The sequence below is a fragment of the Chrysoperla carnea genome, chromosome 1, assembly GCF_905475395.1.
Source record: "Chrysoperla carnea chromosome 1, inChrCarn1.1, whole genome shotgun sequence".
Taxonomy (NCBI): domain Eukaryota; kingdom Metazoa; phylum Arthropoda; class Insecta; order Neuroptera; family Chrysopidae; genus Chrysoperla; species Chrysoperla carnea.
This window is the reverse complement of record NC_058337.1, coordinates 8,292,231-8,303,048: the sequence shown is the minus strand read 5'-3', so window position 1 is coordinate 8,303,048 and position 10,818 is coordinate 8,292,231. Positions and strand designations below refer to the sequence as shown.

General features: G+C 31.3%; 1 protein-coding gene across 1 annotated transcript; it reads left to right on the top strand.

The window, feature by feature from the left end:
• The first annotated feature begins 456 nt into the window (after window positions 1–456).
• On the top strand, window positions 457–3,993 carry LOC123290681 (zinc finger protein OZF-like). Its single transcript, XM_044870943.1, has 2 exons — window positions 457–861; window positions 3,935–3,993. The coding sequence occupies exons 1-2, from the start codon at window positions 471–473 to the stop codon at window positions 3,991–3,993; spliced, it is 450 nt and encodes a 149-aa protein (XP_044726878.1). The 5' UTR covers window positions 457–470.
• The last annotated feature ends 6,825 nt before the right edge of the window (window positions 3,994–10,818 follow it).

Sequence of the window (10,818 nt, the reverse complement as noted above, 5' to 3'; positions counted from 1 at the left end):
TCGTAAAAAAAATGTAAAGTGATGTGTGATAAGTACTTTTTGAATCAAAAAGCTCAGTGAAATCACAATTTTTATGTAAAACATTTTGTGATATGAACATTTGACATTCAATGTATATTTATGAAATTGATTATGCTATTGTGATTTTACGTGTACAAAAATGTTGTTTTACGTATACAAAAATGTTGCATTGATTAAAACAAACAATAGGATCAAGCATAAATAATACAATAAATGTATTTTTTTTTATAAAACGTTTCATGTCAAAATTTACTCTCTTGATGAAATACTTCTGCTTGTTGTTGGTTGACTCAAGGAATTAAAACTCAGATGTTGGCACACATGCACAGCGGCGCAGTCCATGTACTATAATGTCTATGCCATGAACGCTACCAATATTGACCATAAAATAAAATGGCATTTTATATCAAAATAATTGTAAATGCGACTTATTTATCAAGGAAGAAAATATGGAACTTGAAAAACAATTACATACAGAATTTATTATTGAAGATGAAATTAAAGAAGAAATATTGGAAGAACCACTTGAAATAAAGTTTGGTTTACTTCAACATAAATTCACTCAAGGCGGAAAAAAGCCTTTTTCTTGTGAATTTTGTAATAAAACATTTACTCAGCAAGGTAATTTAATTGCGCATAAACGAACACATACTGGCGAAAAACCTTTTCCATGTGAATTTTGTGATAAAAAATTTATTTTAAAACAGAATTTAATTAAACATAAACGGACTCATTCTGGTGAAAAAATATTTTCATGTGACATTTGTAATAAAACATTTACCCAGCAAGGTAATTTAACTGTGCATAAACGAATACATACTGGCGAAAAACCTTTTCCATGTGAATTTTGTGATAAAAAATTTATTTTAAAACAGAATTTAATTAAACATGAACGGATTCATTCTGGTGAAAAACCATTTTCATGTGACATTTGTAATAAAACATTTACTCAACAAATTGGTTTAATTAGACATAAACGAACTCATTCTGGAGAAAAACCTTATTCATGTGAAATTTGTAATAAAACATTTTCTCAAAGAATTAGTTTAAATATACATAAACGAACTCATACTGGTGAAAAACCATTTTCATGTGGAATTTGTAATCAAACATTTGCTTTAAAAGGGAGTTTAATTACACATAAACGAACACATACTGGGGAAAAACCTTTTTCATGCGAAATTTGTAATAAAACATTTTCTCAAAGAATTAGTTTAAATATACATAAACGAACTCATACTGGTGAAAAACCATTTTCATGCGAAATTTGTGATAAAAAATTTAATATAAAACCGAATTTAATTAAACATAAAAAGATTCATTCTGGAGAAAAACCCTTTTCATGTGAAATTTGTAATAAAACATTTACTGAAAAAAATAGTTTAAGTAGACATAAACGAACTCATAGTGAAGAAAAACATTTCTTATGTGAAACTTGTGAAAAAACATTTTGTGATAGAAATAGTTTAATTCAACATCAACGAATGCATACTGGAAAAAAACGTCTCTCATGTGAAATTTGTAATAAAAAACTTAATTCGCAAAGTGGTTTAACGCGACATAAACGAATTCACATCGGAGAAAAAAATTTTAATATGAAGTCTGAAATTGTTAGATTGGAATATAGAGGAATTAAAAATGAAATACCGGAGGAAATGATCAAAATTGAACATGTATTAATTAAAGAAGAAATATGCGATGCAAATTTTGAAACACTTGTACCAATTAATAATGGAAATTAACATAGGCGCCCGTAGGAACAAATTATTCGGTGGAGGGGGGGTGGTTGTTGGATTGTTACAGATAGTAGAAAAAATGGATTGTTAATTGAAAAAAAAATTGTAGTTAAATAAACACAAATAACTTTCGAATTAAAAATAGTTAATAAGTCAAAAAATCTTTAATTAAAAATGAAAAAAAAAATAATTCAGAAATGTAAGCCGATGAGTCCGTAGTTATCAAATTTTGTTTTTTAACCGACTTTAAACCAAAAAAACGGAGGTTCTCAATTCGACTGTATTTTTTTATGTTTGTTACCTCAGAACTTTTGACTGGGTGAACCGATTTTGATGATTCTTTATCTATTTGAAAGCTGGTGCTTCTCGTGTGGTCCCATTTCATTTTGGTCAAGATCTGACAACGGCATCCATGAGAAAACCATAAAAGTCTTAAATTTGCATTCATTATGCACGACAAGAGGACGAATAACTCAAAATCACGTCAATCGATTTCGATTATTCTTTATCTATTTGAAAGCTGGTGCTTCCCGTGTGGTCCCATTTCATTTCGGTCTAGTTCTGACAACGCCATCCAAGAGAAAACCATAAAAGTCTTAAATTTGCATTCATTATGCACGACAAGAGGACGAATAACTCAAAATCACGTCAATCGATTTCGATTATTCTTTATCCATTTGAAAGCTGGTGCTTCCCGTGTGGTCCCATTTCATTTTGGTCTAGTTCTGACAACGCCATTCATGAGAAAACCATAAAAGTCTTTAATTTGCATTCATTATGTACGACAAGAGGACGAATAACTCAATATCACGTCAACCGACTACGATGATTCTTTTTTAGTGAAAAATAAGTTAGTGTACTTCAGATTCACTAAAAATCACGAAATAAAAAAAAAACTTTTAACAAAAAGAAAACCGACTTCAAAAGAAAATCTTTTCCAAACAAATTAATATGCACTAAAAAGTAAAAAAATAACGATAATATAATGCAGTTAAAATTATTGTTTTTTTTGGAGTCGGTGTCAGCCAAGCTAATGTAGCAAACTGTTCTGTCAGAGCTGTTTCCTTGGCTGACACCGACTCCAAAAAAAAAAAACAATAATTTTAACTGCATTATATTATCGTTATTTTTTTACTTTTTAGTGCATATTAATTTGTTTGGAAAAGATTTTCTTTTGAAGTCGGTTTTCTAACTATAGATGGTTTCTTTGCATCTGGGGATTGTCGACATTGCCAACTTTTTTTCAGTATTTTTATGTGAACTTATTTCATTATTGTTTGTTTTTTTGTAGAGTTTCGCTATTTTCATTACCATCATTTTTATTTTTAATTTATTTTTTCGCTTAATATGATAATCTTATCTTGGCGTAATACCCTCTTTGCGCAGTTGATCTACTTCAGGTTGTTTTCTTTTCCTTTCTGCTAAGACTTCTGGTGAATAATCTTCTTTAAAATTAAAATCTTAAATTGAGAGAAAGTGTTTATTTTTAAGATTTCAAATTTTTTGCGAAAAGACATTATGCTTATTAGAATAGGTCGTTTTGTATTATGCGCCCTTTTCAAATTCGTCTTATAGAGTCAGTCAATATCCCTGATATCGAAATTCACTTCCAGAATATTGTTTATAATATCTATTACTATATTTTCCAGTTGAACGTAGTTTGATTCACTCTCTTCTACACCAAAAAGTAACACTTTTCGTAATTATTTATCAAAATATAGAAGCTGTCTTTGTTGCGACTCAAGTTGTTCTTTCATGACATAATTTTCCTTAATCAATAGTTCGCCGTTTTCCATTCTTTCGTTTTCGTTTTCCATGTTCATGTATGAAGAACTGTCAACATAACAACAGCATTCATAATTGCTCTTAAAATTTTGTTTAAAAATATAATTTTAATTATGTTTTAAAAATAAAAAGTGAAGTGTCTATGTAAATTGTTAAACTCGAAAGAATGAAACTATTTAGTATTTGTGGGGTTGCGTTAATGAAATTAACTACACATTAAATATTTATTACTGCAAATATGTTTTATTATTATTTGAAATACATGTGTTAAATATGGCTTAAGTAAACTACAAAATAGAGGTAATGTTAAGTATGGCTGTTCACTTCACTAACTGTAGTGGTCCGTATATATGATTACAGTTACAACTAATGGGTTTGTTCGCTATGTGTAGCCACATCACCCCCCTGGCCAGTGATGAAGCCAGTGGAAAATCACACAAAATCCTCTTAAATGTTCGGGGAAACGTACGTGTCGTCCTGAACGCGTGATTTGTGGAGTTTGTGTCAGCTGCGAAATATTTTCTGGTGGTGGATCTTGTATGTCGTTGTCGAAATCCGTTTGTTTCGATGAGTCGTCCTCTGATTGTAGTATTTACGCTGGTTTTATTCTGTCTATGGATACGGTATATTCTTTGTTATTTTTGAAAATTACAAAAAATTTTTCGTTCCTTTTTTTTACTTCAAATGATCCCTCATACGTCTGCTGTAGCGGTGCCTTTGGTGTATCGATTCGGACCATCACATAAGTTGATGTAGCCATCTCTTTGAAAACGAAAATTTTCCGTTGCGTATCGTGTTGAGATCCACATTTGGGATGTAATTCTTTTATTTGGTTTTTGAGGTTTGTGACGAAATCGGATGTACAAATTTTGTTGTTGCATGGGGTGAAAAATTCTCCTGGTATTTTTAAGGATTCCCCATATACTAGTTCTGCTAAGCTGTAGTTTTTAAATGAGTCGTTCCCAAGAGTTTATTTAGTTCAACGAATAAAATTAATGCTTCAGCGACTGTTACGGTCTCAATGTTTTCCAGCGGAATTACTTCCGGCCATCGGGTAAATCTATCTACGCATGTTAAAAGATATTTGCATCCACGTGACGATGGTAAGGGTCCAACTAAATCCATATGGATATGTCCGAATCTTGCAGATGGTAGTGTGAATTTACCTACTGGAGCTGAAACATGCCTCGAGATTTTCGATCTCTGGCATTCTATACATGCACGAGCCCATTGCCTACAGTCTTTCTTAATAGAGGGCCACACGAATTTTTTCATTACCAGTAAAATGGTGTTTCGAATACCAGGATGCGATAATTGATGTATGCAATTAAAATTATTTTTCTGAACGGTTGAGTAATGAATAATATACAGATATTCCGGTTTCAGGCATCTGGACTTTTCGAATTATGAGTCCAGATTTGGTTCGAAATTTCTGTAGCTCTTCGTCATTAATTTGAGAACTTGCTAAGGCTTCATAATCTATTGATTTTTCTAATGCCTCAATACGGGATAACGCATCTGCTACAACGTTTTCTTTACCGGAAACGTGTCGTATGTCCGTCGAAAATTGACTTATGAAGTCCAGGTGCCTGAACTGTCTGGGTGAACACTTATCTAATTTCTGTTGGAAGGCGTAAGTTATTGGTTTGTGATCCGTGTAGATCACGAAACTTCTACCCTCTACCATGTGGCGAAAATGTTTAATAGCTAAGTAGATGGCTAACAGTTCTCTGCCATAAGGACTATATTTTGTTGGCGATGGAGAAAATTTTTTTGAAAAAAAGGCTAGCGGTTGCCAATTTTCTCCGACTTGCTGTTGCAGTGCCGCACCTGCTGTATGGTCGGATGCATCACAGATAACGGCTAGCGTTGCTCCCGGTAGTGGATGTGCTAGCAAGGTTGTTCGAGACAACTCTTCTTTGCACTTTTGGAAGGCTAATTTTGTCTCCTGCGTCCAAGGGACTGGTGCGTTGCCTTTAATATTTCCTTTTAGTAGCTCATTTAGAGGAGCTTGTAGGAGTGGTGCTTGCGGTATGAACCTTCTATAGAAGTTTATCATACCCAAAAACTGTCTTAGTAGTTTTGTTGTTTTAGGCAAAGTGTACTTTTTTATAGCTTCAATTTTGGATGTTAGAGGCGAGGTACCACAGTCTGATACATTATACCCTAAGAATTCTACGCTGTTTGTACCGAAAACGCATTTTGTTACGTTTATTACAATTCCGTATTCATGAAATCTTTTGAAGACCGTTTCTAAATGTGCTAAATGTTCGGTTTCGTCTTTTGATGCAATTAACACATCGTCTATGTACGCGTAACAAAAGTCTAATCCGCGTAGGATTTCATCCATAAATCGTTGAAAGGTTTGCGCAGCGTTGCGCCAACCATAAGACATAAAAATATATTCATACAATCCGAAAGGCGTTGTAATAGCCGTTTTTGGTACATCTTTGGGTTCAATTGGTATTTGATTGTAAGCTCTTACTAAATCCAATTTTGTAAAAATTTTTCGATTGTGTAAAGTTTGAGATCTTCAATGTGTGGCACGGGATAGCGATCGGGTATGGCCCGTTCATTTAAACGGCGATAGTCACCACATGGTCGCCAATCTACCCCTTTTTTGGGTACCATATGTAATGGTGATGCCCAACTACTCTTCGATGGGCGTATAAAATAAATAAAGCTAAATTGATTGCTGTTGAAAAAATCATCGTATAGTATCATTGATATCTATTACTTAAAAAAATTTTAAATTAATAATCAAAGTTAAACAGTCTTATGTTGTATGCTAAAAACAATAATTTATCTGCATTTTCACCAATCAAATTCGATCGCCTCTCTGCATATATTTGTCCCGCAGCACTGAACAATTGTTCACTAGGGACACTACTGGGAGGAGCAGATAAATATTTAATTGCAATTGGCCGTAGATAGGTATTCGGACTAGAAGCCCAATATTCATAAATATCAGCATTCCTCCGAAGTAAAGGTTGTTTTAAAAAGCCAGTTAGATGCTCTTCATAAGGAAGACGACGATGCTCCAAATCACTTGATTTTCTGTCAGATGCTGAAAGTTTATCATGCGAATCCCATAAGTTGTCATCATCTGATGAAGAAGGCCTAGGGTCATCAACATCTACGTCCATATTAGTTGTTTTTGACCGGGACTCAGCCTGTTGTAGAAATGATAATATTTCAGTCTTCGTATTTTCAATTTCATCGCTGGTCAAATACTTCGTTTTAAAACGGGGATCTATTAGAGTGGCAACCAGTAATTGTGGAGTATTTTTTACGTATGAAAATCTCCTGTGAACAGACTCACGCAACTGGGTCTTGAGCAGTGTAACTTTTTCAGGATCTTCATTTTTTACTGTCAATTTTGAATTAATCATGACGATCAATGGTATTATCAAAGATATCGATGAGGAGTCGCTTGAAATATCAAGTGTGGCTTGATAAAAGCACCTAAGTAGTGTTATATAGTAGTTTATTTGTACCCATTCTTCTGCAGTTGGGACTTCTATACCACCGCGTTCTGCCATGTATAAATTAATTGCAGTTTTTTGTTCAAAGAGTCTTTCTAACATCAAATATGTACTGTTTCAGCGAAACTCTGGAAACTTTTCTAAATGTCGAGAAGCTTGTTCGCTTCTTTTGAAATGGCCGACAATTTTGCGACTTTTTTAAATTATATTCATAGCAGCAGCATTTTTAAATATGACATCATGAATGACAAGCTGTAGCGTATGAGCTACGCATCCAATAGACACAGTCAGTACCAGTCATTGAACATATTTTCATCGTAATATGTGTTACTGTGAATTTAAGTTAACCAATTATTAAAGATGATAAATTAATGAATTTCCAATAATTTAATGATAAATCTCAATTATTTATGTAATGTATGTTTAGTCTGTAAAATAGGTACTATGAGAGAGAAAAGACATTTATTCTTTAAGTAAGAAAAATCATCTTTATTCATATTTGTAACAAAAATATAAACAAGTAATAAACATTTGAATTTATTAGAAATACACATTTTTAATAAAATATACCTCACTATTATTATCATTATAACAATTTTCTTTGGTAGGATCTTTTTTTATGCATATTTTATGTAACAACGTATTGAAGTATAACTTTTTAAGATTTGTTAACGTATTAATAATAAATTCATCAAATTGAACATTTATAATTCTAAAACTCTTGTCAAATCAAAAGAAGCATATATCAGAAATATAGCCCTTTTTCATTTAATAAAGTCATCCCTAATTGGACTTGACCATAATACTTGTTTTTTCCCAAGAGTTATTCCATTTTTACTAAACACCAAGCATTTTCCAAACTCTTCTTGTATTGCAACATCTACAGTCTTTGTGTTTCCTATAAAAGGACACTTTATTTTAAGTAAAACAACAGACTTTCCATCTTTGAAGATGATTTCATAAGGCAAAAATCCTAACCACGGATTTTGTTGGCTATTTATCAAACCCGGTTGAAGAACTTTGTTACCTGTCTTTTCAATATATACTTTTAAAGCTTTTATTTCTGTAGTTTTACCATATTCGGTGTACTGACTTTTAAAATTTGATAAATTATAAATCGAATCAAACTTCTTTTGCCAGTTTGGATTTTTATTCTTCATGCAAGTAAAGAGGCAACAGCATGTTGTACCTGTTATTCTGTGTTGTCGTTCTTGAATCCAATCTTCATAAGAAAGTATTGTTTTTACGCATAAATCAACAGCACTCGTAAAAAATTTAAGAAGTTCATTCGAACAGCACTGTTCAGTCACCATATTAACCTATACTATACTTTTCTGGTGATTAAAAATTGCCTCCAGAGAACTCTTGACAATTTGATCTAAATCTGACGTTGGTTCAATCATTTTGGCAACTGATTTATGTCGTCCTCACCTGTTAATAATGAGTATACATCAATACCATATAATCTCTAATATGACGCAAATAGCTTGGTAGCGAGCAAGCCAGCGGGTTCCGCTCAGCCCTTGAATTTTTTTTGGATCTTTGTTATTATTAATCGTCTCATACAATTTTCTATACTCATCCAATCGTTTCGAGCTGTATGTCACTAAGCCGCTATATCAAAAATAAATGTGATGGCTAGAAATAGTTAGTCCCGGGCTTATAACATCTCATCTTTATTTGTTTGTGATGAAATAAAGTATTAATACAGTTTTAAGTTTAATTAAAGTATTATTATATTTTATTAATTAAATTATTATTCAAAATACATAGTGACATGATATTTACAGATCAACTTACAACACCAGACCCTTTTTATGCCGGTTGCATTAACCCAGTAACACACACACTTACTCTCCTATTAATAATATAATTACATCACACTAGTGCCATCTATGAGATTGCAATTGTACTTTTAATAGTTTGATTTTTTAATCTAAAAAAGTGAATATCCGAAGTTGAAAAAAAAAATCCCTAAAAATACCCCTAAAAATATAACACCCCTAAAAAAACCCCATTCGACTTTTTTGACCCCTAAATTTAGCGGGAAACCCCCTAAGTTGGTAACCCTGAATTATTTACAAAATACACATATATAACCTCCTAATCACCAAAGCATCCTTTTAGTATTTTTATAATATAATAGTGCTCTTCCACTTTAGCTAATATACACGGCTGCGGTTGCTTGATCATTTCTGGTTTACATACACATAAGTTTCCAGTTACAGAAAATTTTTCAATATTGTGTACTGTCACAGTTTTGGTTTGATGGAAAAATTTGTTGTGTTTTTATTTCGACATAGAAAATATAAATTTGTTTTTCAGCATGATCAGCTCGAAGGCAGCAAATATTTTTTATTTTACCAATATTTCCGTCTTTTAACTCTACTATAAAATCATTTATTTTCTGAAACAGGCGGTAATTTTCTGAAGTATATCGATTACCATTATTGATGAATCTGTTAAATGATCGACATTTTCCCGATAAATTCAAAAGCTTTTGTTCTGTTGTATTTAATTGGTAATCTTTGCCTTTACCAACTAACGAAAAATCATTCAATTCAAATGTGTTTTCAGTCTTCCTGTTATATTTTTTCACAAAAAGTTGTAAGTTCATGACTTTTCTTTATTTTACCATTCAATGATGGCAAAGATTTTTCAAAAGTATATGTCTTCTAGCCACCTGAATATGGAGATGAGATGGACTTTTTTCCATTTTTTAGATAAAATGGTTCTCATTTTCGAAACAGAAGGCACAGTGGTCTTGGATTGATTATACTTTTTTCTATATGTAAAAGTAGGTGTATATTATAGGTCACCACTTTTACCAAAATATCCCTGATAGAAAACTACACATTTGATTAATATTAACTATTTTAACTAACAGAGAGCCGTAAGTAACGCTTTTAAAACTTTAATTTATTGTAAAAAAAAAATAAAATAAAATAAATTTATTAATTAATAAAAAGAAAATAAATAAAATGGGTGTAGATTTAAAGGAACTAATATTATAATTAAGGAATGACCTTAAAGAAATAAAAGCGTCTAACGAAAGAATGGAAATTAAATCGTTACTTTGATTAAATTAAATTAAGATATTAAGGATATTCCGGTTGAAATTGAAACCATGAAAACAAAAAAAGATTGTAAACCAGCTCAAACAGAAACATGCAAAAAACATAACAAAGAAGTTCCTGAAATAAAAATGCCACCAAGTTCAAATAGAAAATATTCTCTAGTATCAAACAATTCAGATACATAATAGAAGGCCAATTCTATACACGTATTCGAACTCACCATTTGGTATTTCGAACTACTCCTCCAGAGGGTTTAAGCGTTACTTATGTTACAACAAAACAAAATATATTGTTTTTTATATTCACCGATAGATGACTCTATGAGCATAATATTTTTACTTTGTCTCATCATAGACGATCAGTTAATTATTTATTTTTTTTCTATAATATTTCATTGTGTAGTTAAATCAATTTAATACTATCACCTCTGTAAAAACTAAACTTAAATTTTATAATATTATTTAAGCTAAAAAATAATGAATGCAAAATGTGAATGATTTGAAAATAGTTTTTTAGTTGTAGGTAATAATAAACAATTTTATTCTTAATCAAAATTATTTAATTCATTCATATAACAAAACTAAATAGATAAATTCTATAATAAATATAAGTATTATTTTTTCTTACCTCTAATTTATAAAAAAGAAAATTTTGTTGTTTAAAATGAAAGATATGGATATTCTTGTAATTCTTTATTCAATCAAAACACAAAAA

Coding starts and splice junctions, on each gene's coding strand:
- LOC123290681 (XM_044870943.1), top strand. CDS start 471: ATGGAACTTGAAAAACAATTACATACAGAATTTATTATTGAAGATGAA. Junction 862..3,934: donor TGGCGAAAAACCTTTTCCAT/GTGAATTTTGTG, acceptor CGCTATGTGTAG/CCACATCACCCCCCTGGCCA.